General features: G+C 40.3%; 2 protein-coding genes across 3 annotated transcripts in view; one reads left to right on the top strand and one right to left on the bottom strand.

Annotated features, from left to right (window-relative positions):
• Positions 1–436: 436 nt before the first annotated feature.
• Positions 437–14,385, top strand: LOC137872286 (interferon-induced very large GTPase 1-like). 2 transcript variants are annotated; one of them, XM_068710460.1, is made up of 6 exons: positions 437–505; positions 3,227–3,304; positions 3,435–3,516; positions 5,189–5,257; positions 5,618–5,869; positions 8,314–14,385. In XM_068710460.1, exons 2-6 carry the CDS (start codon positions 3,263–3,265, stop codon positions 12,987–12,989), a joined length of 5,121 nt encoding a protein of 1,706 aa, XP_068566561.1. In that variant the 5' UTR covers positions 437–505; positions 3,227–3,262; the 3' UTR covers positions 12,990–14,385. The 2 variants fall into 2 exon arrangements, with proteins under 2 accessions (XP_068566561.1, XP_068566560.1); XM_068710459.1 differs by lacking the exon at positions 437–505 and adding an exon at positions 2,764–2,959.
• Positions 14,386–14,685: 300 nt separating this feature from the next.
• nlgn2a (neuroligin 2a) overlaps positions 14,686–20,072 on the bottom strand; it is a 61,561-nt gene continuing 56,174 nt past the window's right edge. The window contains exon 6 of the mRNA XM_068710461.1: positions 14,686–19,816. Within this exon, the coding sequence (XP_068566562.1) occupies positions 18,997–19,816 (820 nt within the window). The 3' untranslated portion in view covers positions 14,686–18,996. The remainder of the gene's footprint in view (positions 19,817–20,072) is intronic.

Below are 20,072 nucleotides of genomic sequence, written 5' to 3'. Positions count from 1 at the left end.
AATAAAATAGAAAACAAACAGGCTATAGCTAGAGCACAAGCAAAGACAGCACCAGTGACTAACTTCTCCCATACTGGACGCAGGCTACCACGTGTTCCAGCATTACCCATGATCCATGTTTAAAATCCGTAGCAGAGAATCGCAGTGAGGGAGAGTTGTGGCTTTTACCCCGTTTGGGAGATCCGAGCCCTCTTTTCATCTTTAACTGGAACGAGAATCCCAAACCAAGTGTGGGGTGACTGACACTGTTCCCACAATGGAGGTAAACAGCCTGTTTGTATATCTACAACAAGAAGAAATAAAATGGAAATACTATCTTATTAACTAATGTGTATGGGAATACGAGTTGATTCATCACACCTGAAAATGTCCATTTTCTCATTCATCAAGGGAGTCGGTGATGAAGATTCATCCGGTGATCTTTACCGTGCAGGAGAAGACGACCCTCCATCAATGCAGTGGTCCAACAGCAAGGCTGACTGTCAACACAGCACGTGTGGTAAAGGTCAGTTTTATACAGTCTACTGTTCAGCAGAAAGGCAATAAAGGATATTATTATTGTTATTTCCACTGGGCCAAGCCCCACTGTGAAGATGACAGCCTGTCATGTCAATACCAAGTCTGTCTACACAAGTAAGTACAATCTATTTAAATCATCAATGAACATGTAAACTACAGTCAGTCTGTGGACATTGAGATGTGGCCTTACATTGTTTAATGATATATAATCAAAATCACATATTTAATGACATCTGGTGTTGGTGTAGATTTTCTCTAGTGTCTGTGCTGATGTAGTTATAGTTATACACTAAAGAGCCTCAAATAACAAATAAAAAGAGTTCTTGACATTGGAATGCATTCAGTACAGTTGACCGTTTATTACCTCCATTCTACTCCTGGTTTTCTGCAGTATAATTAAAGAAACAACAGCATATATCTAAGGACAACACAGTATGTCAAACTATACGTAGACGATGTAGTTATGTAATCACATATGCTGACAGTAATGCCCAGAAAGAGACTCACATTGCCAGTAACACATGAGGGAAGCAGGACCGGAGACATGTGAATGTCAGCTCAGTCTCCTGAGAACTGTCACAAACTGAACTGTAATCAGTCTCCACCTGTGTAGACCTGAGCACACCTGGAGTCACTTACTCCAATCAGGAGGGTAATGTAAGGAGTGGAATTCACAGCAGGTTTATGATGAAGCCACACTTCTGAAGTTACTGTAGGTTGAAAACTGCATTTGAACTGAACCTGGAGAGGCTCTCCAACCCGTCCTTTCAGAACAGACCAACACAGACAGAGCGCTTTGGGACACTATACAAAATATCAGGGCAGGTTTTATCAGCTGCAACTAATTTACATTGATTTTCAGATTAACTAAATTTCAGTCCAAAATTCATCTTGGCTTTTGTCAGGTTTGTGTGAAAGGGATTGGGTGCAAGGGAGTGCAAGGACACCTACAGGAGGAAGCTGGAGGTTAGGAGACAGCGGGAGAGACTCCACCAAGGCAGGGCTGCAGGACCTGATGGCATCTAGGGATGGGTATCTTTTGGGTTTTTTCCGATACCGGTGCTAAAACAACACTTTTAAAACGATACCGGTACCTAAACGGTGCCTGAACTGATACTTTAAAAAAACAAACACACAAAACGACGATTGACAACATTAAAGAAAGGCTTTTTTATTGCCAAGGCAATTTGTTTTCTTCAAATTGAACAATATATTAACTGTTTGAAGTATACTATAAATGTAAATAAATACAAAACACTTGGCTTCAAACTACAGCTTCAAACTTTTTAACTTAACTATGAACAATATATTAACTGTAAACAACAGTTTACAATATACTTAAATAAATATAAATAAACTTCACCAATTCTTTTGCAGAAATATGAGCATATTTGCCTTCTCTGGCAAAATACGACACCTCTCCTGACTAATTGCATGTCCTGCACAGGAGAAACCCTCTCAGATGGTGTGATGAGGCCTGTACACACAGGGATGAACTAGTGTATTGGACAGATCATCCCTGGATGGGGGTCGGTAGAGGATTGAGGGCAGTGGTCATCTCTCTGTATAAAATAAATTTGAGGATATTTATTAGTCTTTTTGACGAATTGTCTTAATGGATACAATACAATACAAATATTGTTTTTTACCTGAACCATGGAGATTCCACAGTGGAAAACGAATGCAGTCCCTTGACCACACATCTGGTCACAGACCTGTGGAGGTCCTCCACCTTCTATTTTGTTAAATGAGCCTTCTTTGCCAAGGTGAATGGGGTCACTGTTATAAATATAAACATAAATAATGTTAAATATTTTACAGGCATCACTGCACATGCCATCGCTAGTTTCTAATTTACGCCTAATTTATCATTTGTTATTAGGCCTACTTTTATCAATGCAAGATTTGATTTTGATATATATACATATACACACACACACACACACACACACACACACACACACACACACACACACACACACACACACACACACACACTTATATATATATATACATATACACACACACATATATATATTTATACATATACACATACATATATATAAACACACACACACACATATATATAAACACACACATATATAAACACACACTCACTCACTCACTCACTCACTCACTCACTCACTCACTCACTCACTCTTCCAGAGGGCCACATGGAGAACAGCTCCCCCTTCGGCAGAGGGAGGAACCAGACAATAAGTTTCACTTTACTGGAAACCAGATAATCTATTTCCCAGAAACAAAACAGAAAGTAACTTCACAAGGCTGAATAAAAGGAGATGCCAGTGACAGACTACGGCATTGCAGGGATGTGCAGAGCGTTATCCTCAGGACTGATACTTAACCTATATTGCTACAGTAGATAAAAACTCCTCAATTAAAGAACGGATACAGTTTGTACTATGGATAATCTACAAAGGTAGGCAACAATTTATTTGTAATTGGGTGTTTTTCTGTCTTTTTAAATAGTGTTCAAATGTAAACTTTTCAAAGCCTAAAACACAAACATGACTCAGCATGTTCAATCTGTCCTCATCGCTAATACTGTGAATTGATTACAGTATTTTTGTTTTAGTCTATATTGTAGTCTGACAGGTTGCAAAGCACACTTAGCTGAGTGATTTTTGTTTAACATCAATAGTTTTGGCGGTGACTGAGTTACAGAGTTATTTTCTATTACTTTCAGTGAGAAGCTGTTTGAATAATCTGGACCAAGTGTGGGATGGCTGAGAGTGTACCCACGATGGATAACTCAGATGAGGAGGTAAACGGCTGGTTTGCACAACTCTAAACTGAATTAACAATACAATTACAAGCCAAATATGTGTTGTCCTTCTAGCTATTGTGAATAGATTCATTACACTTTAATCAACACATTTGTATCCATTACCAAGAAGCTCTATGATGAGCCGGATTCCTTCCATGAGCCATACTGTGGGGAAGGAGAGAACACTTCACCTACATCACAGTCTGACTGTAAGTGTGGGTCTGTGGTCCGTGCATGAAGTGTCATTTATCTGCCGTTGTTCACATTGCATAATAATGTCAAATTAGGAGTATTGACTAATCTCATCAATCTCACCAAAACGTCAGCTTGTTCCATTATCCAACTTTAATAATGAAAATTGAATAAAGCAAGTTGAGAGCTGGAAACAGAGACAGCTTGCCTTCAAAGTAAAAGCAATTTAAGCAGAGCTAAATTAAATAAATAAACAAATTGCCTAAATAATGAACATACAGTAATTTATAACTGTTATAAAGTCATATTCCTGCCACTTTCACTGAACTGATCGTGAATAAATACACCAATGGGCACAAACCCTGGAATTACCTGTATACAATGATTCATTAAATTATTTTTTAAATGTATTTAATTAAGGCTTCTTGACCTATTTGGGTGAATGTTACAGGCTGTAGTGTTGATAAGTGTGATGAGTCTGACTGTAGAAAGTTGTTTTACCTTGAACTTTGACTTTATTGCTGACTGTTATGACAATAAGGCCACTAAACTATCCCATGTAAAATCCTTTATATTTATTTAACATTTATTTATTTACCTTATTCTGCATAAAACAAATAAATACAATCATTTTACTGGATAATGCTCTGGAATTTATAAAACAAAAATGAATCATATGTAAATCATAGAGTACCACCACAGTACTACTAGTCACCCTGTAAAAAAGACCAGAAACAACACTTCTTAAATGCTTAGTATTCTGTATATAAATAGAGTTTTCAATACAACAGTCTTCTACAGGGTGCACATGTGTAATCTGCTCACAACACAGGTCTGTATTACTATACATATTAATATTAGCAATAAAATATAAAAACCAAATGTCACTTTCCAATTTGCTTTACTTTTAAGAAATTACAGATGTTTTCTACCTTAACCTGCTGCTCGTTGGTTTTATGGTGATATAGATTTCAGGCCAAACAATCAGCTCCTTCTTAAAACTTAATTTCAGACTCATTTGTTATTAAGATTATTTAGTAGTGCTCATCATTATTATTGCCGTCTACTTGTTGAAAGAGAAATCAACTCTTTCTACAGTCAGACTCATCACACGTCTTAACATCAAACTAATTATTTAATGAATCATTATATACAGATAACTCCAGTGATTGCACACATTGGCAAATTCATTCGGTATCAGTTGTAGGAAAGTGGCAGAAATATGACTTTATAACAGTTATAAATGATGTTCATTATTTAGGCTATTTGTTTATTTATTAATTTTAGCTCGCCTTAAATTGCTCACTGGAGTTTGAAAATGCACTTCTTTTTTTAAGGTGAGCCGTCTCCGTTTGCGGCTCTCGACTTCCTTGACACAATTTATAAGATGAGGTTTTGGTGTGCAGAATTACATTACACGTTTTCATTCAATGCAACAATAACAGAGACAAAGCGTTAAACATGTTAAAGCAGCATCAGCTATCAAAGAACAAACTCACATCAGAATACATTTGCATGAGCACAAGTAGGCAAATTAATTTACCCCTAATCTGACATTGTTCATTATACAACGTAAACAATAGTAGATGAATTATACTTTATGCATAATGTGTGACCGTCAACAACTGATCCAATGACTAAATACATACTGCAATGATACTGAGCTGTACCTCTCTTCTCTTATGACAGATGTTCCTCCACCAGGAGAAGTGTCAGTTCTTAAAGCAACAAGCAAATACATGCAAACTGTCTTCACAGGTAAATCAGAATAATAAATCAAAAAGATAATAATAATGTATTAATAATAAACATGGAGGTTTGTCTGCATGGTTTTTGGGCTCACAAAAAAAAATAAACACATGTACTTCTTACACTGAGGTATTCTCTGTGTGTGTGTGTACACACACACACACACACACACACACACACACACACACACACACACAGGTGAGTTTCAGACTAAAGAGGTTGTAAATTGTATTCCTACAAAATAAGTGCATGGTGTGATTATATGTGACTTTGTCTTTTACATCACCTCTTGCACTTGGACGTACTTTAAATTACAGACAAACGTTGACAGCTTGGATTTCCAGTGAAACCATTATATTGTTCCTGCAGAGACCAACCCTCCTGTGCAGATCACAGTCTATCAGGTCAGCAGTGAGTCAGTGTCTCTGTGCTGGGACACCCCTGCTGGTGAAGTGGAGAATTACACTGTGACTTGTAGCCATGAAGGAGACATTGAGTCAACAGACACAAACAAACTCACTCTCAACAACCTGAAGCCCGGCGTGTGTTACACTCTTGAGGTTTCTACACAATTTAGGAATGGAAGAATCAGCAAGCCAGCTGTGACGTCTGCCCACACAAGTAAGTACAATAGAATTCTTATTGTAATGAATTTTCAAAATATTTTTACAGACTTAGGGGCAATGTACACATTTTTACCAGAACTCTGTAGAGGTTTCCAAAAGAAGAATCAAATAAAAGAGGAATGAATTAGATGCAAGCATCTCTATCTCATAACTATTTATTGTAGAGATCAAAATTTGTAACACTATAGAAAACATAAAACACCTTAAAAAATACGATTACTGTGCAGTTTTAGTCCATGTATTAAAATATGTCAATGAAGATGGGAAAGCCCACTCAAAGCCAATGCAAAAACTTTATGATATCACACTCACACAAACACAGAAAGAAAGATAAAAGTTGGGAGAAAGCCCAAATCAATGACATTTCTATCATGTATGCACCCAGGTAGATTCACTCATAGCACACAAACATACACATTAGCGTGCAGCCATGATAATAGCATAGTGAGATTTTGTGACAGCCCTCATGGAAACCCTGTGTTTTGAGACAATATTCTTTAGTACTAATATCTCTGTCTGGAAGAAGTTGCACTTTTCCATTTTGGCTTCAATCCCTCCTGTCCCAATCCACTCAAGACTGCATCCAGACACTCTAGTGGTGTGATGACACCAAACACTCAGTGAATTTTTGATTACATAAAAAAAGTCAATGCAAAGACGCAAACGGAGGCAAATTTGTGCCGGCCTGCCGTTCAGAAAACAATCATCTTAAAAGTTGATTGCTTGTTGTCTTGGAGACAGACCTGAAAAAGCATTAAAACAGACTTACAAATTTTCATCATGATGTATTTGGGAATCTTTTTGATCCGTTTATTGCAATTAAATCACTGTGAAATCTGCTAGATACAGTAAATATAGCTTGGTGAAACGCCTCCATATGATGTTATGAACTCAGACACGACGGCGTTTGGTTTTCAAACCCTTGTGGGACTTCCACAACGTGCACAAAATAAAAGTAAAAGTGGTTATTTCGGCCATTGTTGATGATAGCGAGAAAAGGCAGAAAAAAACATTGTTGTATCTATATGGAGGTAAGCTGTTCATTCATTCCTGCACATGCCGCCTGAGTAACACAAATAAACACAAATAGTCCTGAGGTCAAATGTTTGATGTGCTGCTCCAAAGACAAATAGGGGACACTTACTTCATCAAGAAACAGGGGCAAAGTCTGGAAAATGCTGGGGCCCAAACATGTGCTCCATTAACCTCTGACATGTATTTGGGGAATTAAGAAGGCCAAAAGGCCCTCTCCCTTATGGTAAAGCAAGTCAGCACATTGGCCGCAGCTGGCTGTAGGGTAGCCTACTTCTGTGCAGGAGGCCGGATCTGAAGGGAGATTCTGTCTTTGTCACACTGGCAACATGACCTGTATATTGACAGCAGAAACATTGTAGTGGTTATTGGTATTAAAGCCAAATCACATCGGTTTATTGTTTTAGATGCTTAATGCAGTCTGCAAGCTGACAAGTCCTTTTTGTTTGTTCATCATTTCCTTAAACCGTACTAACTCACAGATATTGAGGGTTACAGAAGAGTCTTTAGGAAGGTAAAAATGGAAAGAGGGAAGAAACAGAATAGCTTCTGGCCTGAGACGAGTCAAGTTGAGACGAGTATTGGGGTTTGCAGTACAAAACAGTCTCAGCGGCGAGCGCATACAGCTACGGCAAGCAGAGAGGGGGAAATTAATGTCAGTTTGTCACCACCCATACTGCTCAACGGAAGCTAATCTTAGCCATGCAGTACTTGAGTGAGTTTGTAACATGGTTTAAAGGCTGCAATGCTCCCATTTTGATTGCTGGCAGTTAGTTTAGCAAAATATAAAAGCCAAGGAGGTGGAACTTTAAAGTGCAAGGCTGTGGCTATTTCCTGGAGGCAACACATACCAATGTAGACACAGTACGAATCAAACTTGTGAAAGATTCAGTTCAAAATATTTATTTATTCAGTTTTTGCCAAAACTAGTACTGGTACACGAATGCCTATCGATGCATGTTAAAACCTAAACTTCCTTTTGATAGTTTGATAGATAGTTCACCTTTTGATTTATTAATTGATTAAAATTAAATTAAAAAACAATGTCTTCTTACATCTCTTTCATGTCCTTGAGCTGACAATTCCATGGCAGACTGTCCATTAGATTTTGATATCTCTTGTTCAAAAATCTAAATTTTAGGCTAATTGCAACACGAGAGAAAATGTCAGAGGGTTGCCAAAACATAAGGTTTCACTTTCTAGTTTTGTTTAAGTATTCTTTATCTAGACCCAATAATTGGACTGATTGCCTGACCAACATCATCATAGGCCTTAGTTTTAGTTAGCTGTACCATATTACAACTGTGTTACAGCAAAACAAATTTAAATGTTACAACTTTGGTCCGTACTTCAGAATATTGAAATAACCGATAATTGGCTTAATAATCATTGTTTTCCTGTCTTCAGAGACGCATCTAGAGAGCTTACTGGAGGATCTGGGTTTGGAGCAGCTCTACCCTGAGAAGCTATCCCTGAGCACAATACTTCAGATTGACGAGAAGACCATCACTGATGAACCTGCCAAGTGTAATTCAGATCTTCCATGGTATTTTCTAAAGAAACTGATGATGGTTAATGTGACAGCTAGGAATGTGAAATGTACTGCATGTGAGACAAACATTGATGCTGCATCAGGAAAGACGGAGTTAAATTTTGATGATCTGCTTGACAATCTGAATTCAGGTGACATGCTAAACCCCCTTGACATAATCACTGCCCTCTTTCTGTGTTCTGATGGTTTTGTACGGCAGGAAATGGCACTCAAAATGTCTATGTGTCAGTTTTCTGTGCCTCTGCTGCTTCCTAATTGTGACACAAAGCAGTGCACACTCATGCTTTGGGCCATGAGAGACATTGTTAAAAAGTACAGACCTCAGTCCCTCTCAGAAGCCAAAGGCTTTGTTGAAGACAGAATTGTTCTCTCTGAACTTCCAATGATATCTTTTGTGAGACTGGGTGAGTGCTCCTTGTCCAAGTCAGAGATCCTCAATAAGCTTCTGAGCAATTCTCAGCAGTACCATGATACCTTTGTTCATCATGATATGGAGTGTGGCGACAGTCCAAGGAGAATATCCAATGGACTGGTTGAAATCACTTGGTACCTTCCTTGTGGGAACAAAAACATGGATGTCTTCAGTGAGCCAGTAGCTGTAGCTAACCTTCGTGGGGACATTGCTTCATTTGAAACACAATTTGCATTTTTGTGTGAGACATCTGCAGCAGTTTTTGTGTTCTTTGACACTTTGGACTTTGACTGCGAGCTGCTGACCAACCAACACCCCAAGGCACAGATCTTCTTGGTTGGGAACCATCAAAGCAAGCGCTCCAGTATAGATGCTCTAAAAAAGGTAGCAACCAAGTTGGACTTGTCTAACAGCAACATCCTTTTGAAGACTAAACAAATGAATGATGCAGATTTTGTCAAAACATTGCGGAAAACAGTCAGTAATGTAGTTGAGAACTCAAAGGTGAAGATGGGAATTGAGCAGATGACTGACATTGCCCATAAACTGGAGATCTGGGTTGATGAAGACTCTTCAGAGTGCCAGACTGCCAAGCAAAATGCAGATGCCATCACTGCTGAGATTCAAGATATCCTTGAATACAAAGAAGCTCAGCTGCCCTTGCAAGGCCAAATATGGAAGGAACTGACTCGCTTAGAGAAGGAAGAATTTCGGCTTAAAAATGTCGGGTCTGAAAAAATAGAAGACTACAAAAGTGATCTTCAGATACAGAAAACAAAACTTCGGGAAAAACAAAACAGTTCCGACATGTCAAATGCAATGACATGTTTCATCAGTGCAATATCAAGCCCAGGGACAGAGAGGTGCTATTTCCTGAAATGGATGCGAATGAACCTCGATAACGTGTCTCGAAAGAAATTGTCTGATCTCAGGGAGCAGTACAAAGAAAAATGCAAAAATTCAGAAAACAAAGAAGAAATCAAAGAAATTGACAGACAACTTTCCAACAGCTCATTGGGGACTGAACACTTCTTCCGTGAAATGGGTCAGATCTATGAAGCTTCACTTTCCCTTCCAGAAACAGACCCATCACGTCAACAATTACAGCATCTGCCCAAACTATGTGCACAATTGTTAGTTGATGGATTTCCCCTTGAGCTTGTAGATGGAGAGGCATCCAACATACCTCTCAGATGGGTTAGTGACGTTCTTTCTCAGCTCAATGACTTGATGTCTCCTAAGAGCAAGATACTGGTAGTCACAGTTCTTGGAGTTCAGAGCACAGGGAAGTCCACTCTCCTCAACACCATGTTTGGAGTGCAGTTTGCAGTCAGCAGTGGTCGATGCACTCGAGGTGCCTTTATGTTGCTCATCAGAATCAATGAAGATGTCAAGAAAGTACTCAACTGTGACTTCATGGTGATCATTGACACCGAGGGCTTAAAGTCACCAGAGCTTGCACAGCTGGACAATAGCCATGAGCACGACAATGAGCTCGCAACACTTGTTGTGGGGCTGAGTGATATCACCATCATCAATATTGCAATGGAGAATTCAACAGAAATGAAAGACATCCTACAAATAGTTGTGCATGCTTTCCTCAGGATGAAAGAGGTGGGCAAAAAGCCCAAATGTCAGTTTGTTCACCAGAATGTGTCAGACGTTTCAGCCCATGACAAGAACTTACGAGACAGAAAACTGCTCTTGCAACAGTTAAACGAGATGACCCAGGCAGCAGCCAAAATGGAAAAGAAAGAAGAGAACAAGAGCTTCACTGATGTGATGGAGTACAGTCCAGACACTGGGAACTGCTACATTCCTGGACTCTGGAATGGAAACCCACCAATGGCACCAGTCAATGCAGGGTACAGTGAAACTGTGTATGAGCTCAAGAAGAACATAATCCAAATGTTGGGAAGTTGTGAATCTGCTAATAATATCTTGGAGTTTACAGAGTGGATGAAAAGTCTTTGGAATGCAGTGAAGCATGAAAACTTCATCTTCAGCTTCAGAAACAGCCTGGTGGCTGATGCATACATGAGGCTGTGCACAGAATTCAACAAATGGGAATGGGAATTCAAAAAAGAAATGTACACATGGGTTACGAATGCAGAAACAAAGATTAACAACTTTGGTACAGTTGCTTTGAAATCTGAGACATCTGACATGTCAGAATTTCTTACACAAAAAAAAAGTGAAGCTTGCACAGAGCTGTCTAAATGGGAGACAACGCTTCTTGAAAATCTGGCACAATACTTCAAGCAAACAGAGGGTCATGTCTATCTAGTTGAAGGATACAGAGAGGAGTTTGCAAACAGTGCAAAGAGTCTTCGACGAGAAATGGAGAGCTCTGTGTTTAATCAGCTCACAGCAGCAGCTGACATCAGACAGGGGATGACAGAACTTGATAGAATCAAGGAGAACCACACCAAACAATTAGAAGAGAGAGTGCGTGCATTGATTGACAAATGTCGAGAAAAAAAAGTCAAGATGTCAGACAAAGAGCTAGACACAGAATTTGATAAGATGTGGAAAAAAACAGTAAATGAACTGTCCAGTTATAAACAAAAGACCACAAATGTCATCACAAATGTGTCCTGCTGCCTGAGATACAATGTATCACACAAAGGGAGTCATGCATGTGAATTATTAAGTCAAAAAAGTCTTGAAGATTGTGGACAGGATGCTTTCAAATATACAGCAGAAGGATCTTACAAACAGGCTAAACACACATTGTGCAAGTGGTTGAACATTGAAGATCATATAAAGACTTTACAAAAGCTAGCTGACTGTATCATTGCAATTTGCACACAGTTTGTGACTGAAAAAATGGAAAGAAAAAACAACTACCATGACACTTACATCCAGGAGATCCTACACATGATTGATGAGAGGCTGCAAAACAATCAGGATGTTAAGATAGAGATCCAGTTTGAAGTTTCTCTGAAACAGCACATCTGTGGAGTTGCAGCCAGACGGTTTCAGAAACTGCACGAAGATTTCATACTTGTGAATGATCCCTACAGATGTCTGAACCAAAACAAGGAAAAGTTCCGCACTGATTTTAAAGATGTGTTCCATGAACGAGACCAGTGCCAAAAGAAGGCAGAAGAATTCATGAATCTCTGCTTGAGGCCTGCAGTCGAAGACTTTGTCTACCGTTCCTTGGGTCCTGATATCATTGGTGAAATGAAGACAAACAAGACGTTCAGCACACGAATGTTCTTCCAGGGTTCAGTTTTACTGGATTTGCTATCAAAGGATGACTTTGAAAACTATCAGAGCTACATTTGCTCTTATGAAGAGTATGTAAAGAACTGGATACTCGACCAAATAGAGGAACGCTTCTCAAATGGGTCTAAGATGTTTGAGTTTGAGGATCAACATGTTCAGTCAAGTATCAGGAGCATAAATGATGCCGTCAAAAAAGCTAAAACAGAAAAGAGTGGAAACTTGGAGTCATTCGTTAAAAATGTCTGTCAGGAACTTGGTGATAAACTGGTCATTTCCCAAGATGCTCTTGGTGCTTTCATGATCCTGAACAATGCCGACCAGGAACAGTTTGCTCACTGGCTGACTGAGTGTGTGAAGGACATGGCACAAGTCCTTCAAGAGAAGTTCAAAAAAACTAACATCCACATGAAACTAAAGAAATTAAATGTGAATCCTCAGAACAAGCTTTTCACCGAACTAATTGGATGTGGTAAACAGTGTCCATTCTGCAAAGCGCCTTGTGAGGCAGGAGGAAAAGTCCACACTCTGCACCATGCTTCACTACATCGGCCAGAGGCTCTGGGTAGATACAGGTCGGATAAGACAAAAAAACTTGTCACTGATGTATGCTCTTCCTCTGTGATCAGTAACCAGCGTTTTCAATGCACTGATACAAAAGGTGAATGGCACCCCTACAAGCAGTACACAGATATTTACCCAGACTGGAGCATTGTTCCAGATTCAAGCCTTCAGGCATCAGACTACTGGAAATATGTTCTGGCAAAGTTCAACCAGGAGTTTGCTGAAGAATTCGATGCAAATCCTGCTGACATTCCTGAAACATGGAAAACGATCAGACATGAGCAAGCAGAGGAAAGCATCAAAGTCTCCTTTAACATCAAGTGAGAGACTCCATGCTTTGTGGTTACAGAGGAGCACATCCTCCTGTATATTCATTATCCTCTCACAGGAGGGCTCTACAGCGGGTGATTAAAACCACCCAGAACATCATTGGCACATAACTACTGAGCATCAGTGATATTGGTGAGAAGAGGAGTCTGTGGAGAGCAAAAACGACATTAAAAGACAAAACCCACCCAGCCACAAGCTGTTCACCCTGCTGCCGTCTGGAGAGAGATACAGAAGTATCAGCTGACCACCAGACTTCAGAACAGCTTCTTTCCTCTGGCTGCTAGACTCCTTAATTCATCCTCCACCCTCCATATATAACAGAGTTGTTTTATTTTGTTTTCTTTCCTGTGTAGCGAATTGAGACTAAAATCTAAATTTTGTTGTGCAACGCTGTCGTACAATGACAAATAAAAACCTTGTAACCTTGTAATATTGTAAGAACACAGATATATTTCATCACAATGGCTTAAAATAGGAGAATATGAGAAAATCACTGCAGTGCTCAGATCATATTTAACATGTTTAATAAAAATTATTTGGATGTGGAACATTTTAAATGCTTGTTGACATATAGCTATATTGAGTCAATGTACATGTTAGGGGCACATGTTAGATGATGAGACTTTGATTTAAATGTTTTTGTGGAAGATGATTGTCATTATATTGTCAGTGAAAAGATGTACACTGAATCAAATGTCATCTCTTTTATTAAGGGTTTTGTTTCTGTGACGTATCCAGTTTTAAATGTTACATTTAGTCTCTATGTGGTATAATCATAATAGGACATTTTTATCAGATTAAGTTTGATGTACAATTATAGTCAGAATCATTGAATTTTACAATTGTTTTTTTCTTTCTGTGAAGAATATGATGGAAAATTTTTACAATTCCAATCTTTTAAACCATCATTCAGTGTGAATGTCGACATGCATAGGTATAAGTTGTCTTCTTATCTAATTGAGTAGAATATGTTTTGTTTTATTACTCAACTTTTTAAGTGTTTGTTTTTATTTCAGTTAAGTGTCTGGTTCCAAATATCTACATATTTAGGTTCATGTTGTCTCTTCTACTCCAAATATTTTTGTTTCTGCGAGGAATCAAATTCCACATATTTAGATTTTTGAATCATTCAGTCTGTGGTGTTGTTCACATTTTTACATGGCAGAAAGACTGTTTTAATCAACTTGTGTTTGATGTGTAATTATTTTTTACTTTGAATTTAGAATCTCTTTGTAAAGTATCTGACTTCAAAGTTAGAATCTATTTGTTTATTATATGTAAATATACATTTAAAGATCTGATGCAAGATATTTACATTTTCAATGTATTAAAAGATCATGCAGTCTACATGTCAACGTGTAGGTTATACATGACAATGTTTTTTCCTTTATCTGAGTACAATGTTATCTTAACTCCAAATTGAAGTTCGTTTTTATTTCAGTTAGTATTTAATGGCATATATTTACAAAAAATATTCTAGATGTGGTATTGTTTATATTTATACATGAAAGTTAGTTTTAATCAAGTGAAGTAAATGTGAATTATTTTTCAGAATTGATTTTTTTCTGTAAAGTATCTGATTCCACATATTTACATTTTAAAAGAATTAAAAACATTTTTTTTTCCCTTTCTTGTTGATCATATACTTACTTGTGTTCACTATATCAATAAAGAGACAAAATCATCAGACTGGCTATGAATGTCTTTAATGTTTCCCAGATCAGAATCACAGCATACAGTGTATAATAACTTCTAAAGTAAACAGAAATATCATCACCGCATTTATTTATATAGTTTTACTATACTTCTTTTTTAATAATCATCTTTTTTAAAATTCCATTATTTAACACTTTTCTTCATCTCAAGTCTTGGGTTTCAGAATTCAACAAAGAATGTAAAAACAAGACAACAGGTGCAACTTGATGCAATCGAGGCCAAGCTGGAGATTAATGTGTGTGTGTGTGTGTGTGTGTGTGTGTGTGTGTGTGTGTGTGTGTGTGTGTGTGTGTGTGTGTGTGTGTGTGTGTGTGTGTGAACCATGTACGGTCCATGCACCACTGACCTGACACAAGATCTCTAAATATCTCAGAGATATGAAGTCATTTTGGTTTGCTTGGCTGACTGCAGTTTTCGGGCACGTTGAAATCAGAACAAACCAAAATCACTTCCACAGACATCCAGTCTGATCCACTGTTAAACACGCTCGGGCTCTAAAAGTGCACTGGACTTTTAAGATTTACTGAACATTTCATCCATCTCTCAACTGTTTGGAGCGTGAAGCTCTCCACTGCTACATCACATCACTGTAAGGTCAACACAACCTCCACAACCACAATGCAACACTGTGTGGAGGGAAGAAGTCAGACCACCTGTGTGATCTCATGTCTCTATGAGGCATCGTATGGTATCAAAGCCCTCATGTCTGTCCCACATGTGATCAAGTAGTCATGTAAACACTGCTACATGTGAAGTGGGAGAATATTTAGTTGGCTGCACTTTGTGTTTAGAATCCTGACCATGAATCACAGGCCAAGCCCCTCCACCATTACATCAGTCAGCCGTCAAAGCTGACTTTTGTCAGGGCTCTTAGCCTCTCATCAGCAGTAGAGCTGGACCACAAGATATGTTTCAAAATAAGAGAAAAAAACAAAGAAGGAAAAAAGAAACGCAGAGAAGTCGTTCCATCGACCCCAAAACAAAGAGCGATGAAGCCACAGTCTTAAATTATAATCTTTTCATTGGAAACTAGCAAAGTGAACGACAGCATCTGAGGCCCTCTGTGGTGTGGGGGCTGCAGTGAAGATGTATTTCTGCTACAGTGACTTTCCTGGTTAGGAATCATGATGCTACAGGAGGCCCACATGATTATGGGAAATGTGAGACAAAGTAAAGAAAAAAAAAAGTAATTTTGTAATGTCATGAAAAATGATCAGTGGAAAGCATTTCTTTACTCACCAATACATTTGAAACCTCAAGCTAGCGGCCATTTTTGTTGTTGTTGCAAACTGCACCTGTTGTCTTTTGTTGTCACAAAATAGGCATTTCATTCATTCACTCAAAAAAGAAAAAGAAAAACAAACAAGAAACTTAATATTTACAAATATTTTGTCTGTTTGATTCATACACTTAGAAATGTACAGTTTTGATCCTCTTCCAGATGTTGTGTCTCTCTCTGTTCTGCCACCCAGTTTGGTATTTTTCTTCACACATCCAGTTTCCTCAGAGTGGGCAGTCTGCGTAAAGCAGCCACAATGGCGCCCTCCAGTGTTAGCTTATAAAATAGACAGGGAAACAGAACAGACCGAACTAAAGACCTTGTTTCAGTTTTCACCTCTGGTGGTTTCATTGCTGCTGTTGTGGTGAGGTTCACCTCACGACCCCTCACTGCCTCCTCATCCACAGGAGTGAGTACAAAAGGGTTCATATGGGTCTGATCGGTCATGTCTGATCCTCCGTAGGACAGATAAGGAAGGGATCCTGCTGGCAAACATTGTGGGTAGAAAGATGCCTTTGAATGTCCGCATTTGCTAGTGATCAGTTCATCCTCTCTTTTGATTCTGATTTCTACATTTAAGGCTGTGAGTCTTTTTCCAATCTCCTCTCAAAGTCTCTTTTCCACAGCGTGCACCTTTCCTTGCCCTACTGTCCGTCATCGGTTCCACTGCATGTATCCACCTGCAGAACGCCCAAATCAGTCGTTTTGTGTTTTACATTGTGCACATTTCCCTTTCGGAGGGCTTACAAAATCTCTGACAGGAGCAGCCGGGTATATTTCTCTCCCTTCTGTCCCTCCCCCGCCACCCCGTTAGGCAGTAATAAAATAGAAAACAAACAGGCTATAGCTAGAGCACAAGCAAAGACAGCACCAGTGACTAACTTCTCCCATACTGGACGCAGGCTACCACGTGTTCCAGCATTACCCATGATCCATGTTTAAAATCCATAGCAGAGAATCGCAGTGAGGGAGAGTGGGGCATCGCCGAGCTGTAAGCCTGCACATTCTCCCCCGAAAAAAAAATTCTGAATCAGAAACAGCAGTTGTCAACTGTTGAGGCTTTTACCCCGTTTGGGAGATCCGAGCCCTCTTTTCAGCTTGCAGCGCCGCAGGCCGTGAAGGCCCACCGGTTACCCTCGGTGTGCTTAGAGTTTAATTTACAACTGACGAGCTCACAAAAAAAAAAAGTCACTAGCTTCGTGAACTAACCCTTGAATGTGAGGATAATAGCAGAGCTGAACTGAGGTCAGAAATTGTGTAGAACGCAGCTGATACAGTGAAGTCAGGTGTTTTTCGGTGTTTTGTGGTCACAGCAGGGATTTGATCACCGCAATATGACCGTCGGTCTCGAACACAAAGCCAGAGTGCTGACGGAGACAAGGAAAGGGAGGGAGGGAGGGAGGTTGATGCGGAGCCGGAAGGAGCTCATTTTGAAGCGTGAAGTTTTTACCATGGGGGTGATCCTGCCTGTCTGCCTCTCCATCTCTTTGCTGTCTAATTAGGGCCCGCCTATGCCCATGTGAAGCACTTCTGACATCACACACACACACACACACACACACACACACACACACACACACACACACACACACATCAAACAGAATATACATGTGCTGGAAATAGGGGTGCAGACAGGAGAAAGTGTACGTAAAAGAGCAAAGGCTGCCTGTCTCTGCTTTGTTTCTCACCTTTACTGAAATACAAAAATAATTCTGCACAGGCTAGCTACTACGACAGATTTGGTACTTCACGCACCCTAAAAAGCAATCATCTCCAAACAGACTGGAAGGAAAAGTAGCTACTGTAGGATGATGGGCTTGCGGTCGGCGTGATGCATCACGTGGTTGGAGGAAAACCTCTGATTCTCCGGAGAGACTGAATGGAAGAGTATGTTCACAGCTGATCAACATCTTCTGAGATTTGCGGAAATGACTCTTTTAATAAATGGGTGTTGGGAGGTGAAGAGGATTTTTTGGGGGATTTTTCCGTGACGTTCTATAACAAAAACCAAGATATCCAGAGCCGATATGATTTGATTAGATTTGGGAAACGTGCATTGACAGATACAGTGTTCTTTCCCCCGTCATCATCTTAAAAAATAATTCATGCATAGATCCCCACTGAGAAAACCCCTTTATATACTTTCTCCTTTGTACACATTTATATATAACTATATATAATATCATTTCTCTATGTCTATATTTTCAGCAAAAGTTCTTTCCACAAAAAACAACAACTAAACAAATGCTTGAAAAGAAAAAGAAACAGAAGATGAAAGAAAAGAAAAACACAATCGAGGGCCAGTTTGGCACTTTGTCATGAGAACACACAGCATCTGTTAATTGACAGTAAATAGGAATACTCTTGAATTTTCTTTTTTTTTTTTTTTTCCTCCCTCGATGAGAAAGCAGACACAGTAGTACATACTTGGCACCAAGAATGCTGGTAGAATGAAAGTATCAGATATCAATGCTTTCCTAGCTCTATGATCACTGGTGGTACTCTATGCCCCCTCCTACAGCTCAGCAGTTTGTGAGTCCCTGGAGCAAAGGAGCGCTGGGAGAGAGGGAGAGAATCACATGAATGAGAGGAACAAAGCAGGGATAAGACACAGATGTAGAAAAGAGAACGATAAATGCACGCAACACGCCAGGGAGAGTAAAGAAGAAGAGGATGAAAACTGCAAGGGCCGAAAAGCATTTGTCCTTTTGACTCGTGTCAGGGGGCTTTAGTCTGGATACGGCATACCTTTGAAAACAGTATCTTTGAACGATCTAAATCACCCCCAAACTGATCATCTGCTGCCGTGCAGTTCAGTTGCTTCTCCACACGCCACCAGTGGAGCTGCTGAGTTTGACAGCACACGATGGAGGAGGTGGAGTTGTTTGTGGAGAAAGAGAATAGGAGAACAGAACAAAGGCCCACATCCAGAGGGCCTCTCTTCTAGATCTGTGGCAGAGCCAGTCTTCCTGGTCCCTAGGTGGCGCTGTGTCGTGCTAGTCCCTACTATACCCTGGTGGTGGAGTGGGGGTGGGGCAGGGTGTTGTTGTGGCCGGTGGAGGGGAAAGTGTTGAAGGCGTGAAGAGGCTGCATGCTGGTGATGGTACTGGGGATCATGGTGATGGTGTTGGGTGTCATCAGCGGCACGTCGTCGGGGGCACGGCGCAGCGCCAGTGTGTAGTCAGGCGGGCAGGCGGGCCGTAGGATGTCATGGGGCCGGAGGGGCTCCATGTCGTGGTGAGAGTCGTGCTCCGAGTGCTTCATCTGCAGGGACATGATCTCCTCCTCTTGGCTGTGAGCCAGGTCGTTGGCGGGCCCGCCGCGTTGAGGAGACAGCCGGTGGCGTCGCATCTCGTGCCGCTTGTCGCGCTTGTAGTAAAGGGCGGCAAATGCCAGGATGTTGAGAAAGAGGAGCGATGCCCCCACGGCAACTGTCACACTCAGCTCGGTGGAGTAGTCCCGGGTGTCTCCAGGGAAGAGGTTCTGGTGCGGACGCTCGGAACCCTCGAGCTCCGGATCAGAGGGGAAGGTAGGGTAAGGGTGACGAGATGGGCGAAGGCCCGGTCGGGGGGTGCCATGGCCAGGGCCTCCCGGCGAACGGGTCGTGGTGGGGAAGAGCTCCTCATGTAGACTATGGAGGTGGGGGACTAATTCCAGCCAGAAGGCCACCTTGTTGGCCCTGTAGTTGTCTCTAACACGAGGTTTTAATCCAATGTGGAGGTACTGCTTGTCCTTGGAGTTGAACTTGGTCCAGATGACCTCTTCAAAGCGGTTGGGTTTGGTGTGAATGAACTTGGTGTCCTGAGGGACTGGCAGGTTGGGGTCCCTAATGGAGGACAGAGGGGACATATCAGTCAAGGTTCTAATCATCTGGCTCAAAGATGTCTTCAATGCGTGTTGACATCTAAACATTGAATATACCCTTGTGTTTCAACTTTTTTATTTATGAACTTGCAGCACACAAGACAAGACACTAAACTTTTAACAATTCTCAACTCAAGACTCTCAACTCTTCTCCTAAAGAGACACTACACTTGCTAGTTTATCCTGCAGTCGCACCACAGAGCAAAAAACGTATTCCA

This window comes from Cebidichthys violaceus, unplaced genomic scaffold, assembly GCF_023349555.1.
Source record: "Cebidichthys violaceus isolate CVI_PGR_0920_01 unplaced genomic scaffold, fCebVio1.0.p SCAF_156, whole genome shotgun sequence".
Classification (NCBI taxonomy): domain Eukaryota; kingdom Metazoa; phylum Chordata; class Actinopteri; order Perciformes; family Stichaeidae; genus Cebidichthys; species Cebidichthys violaceus.
Note: the sequence above shows the minus strand (reverse complement) of the source record. Positions and strands in the feature narration are given on the sequence as shown.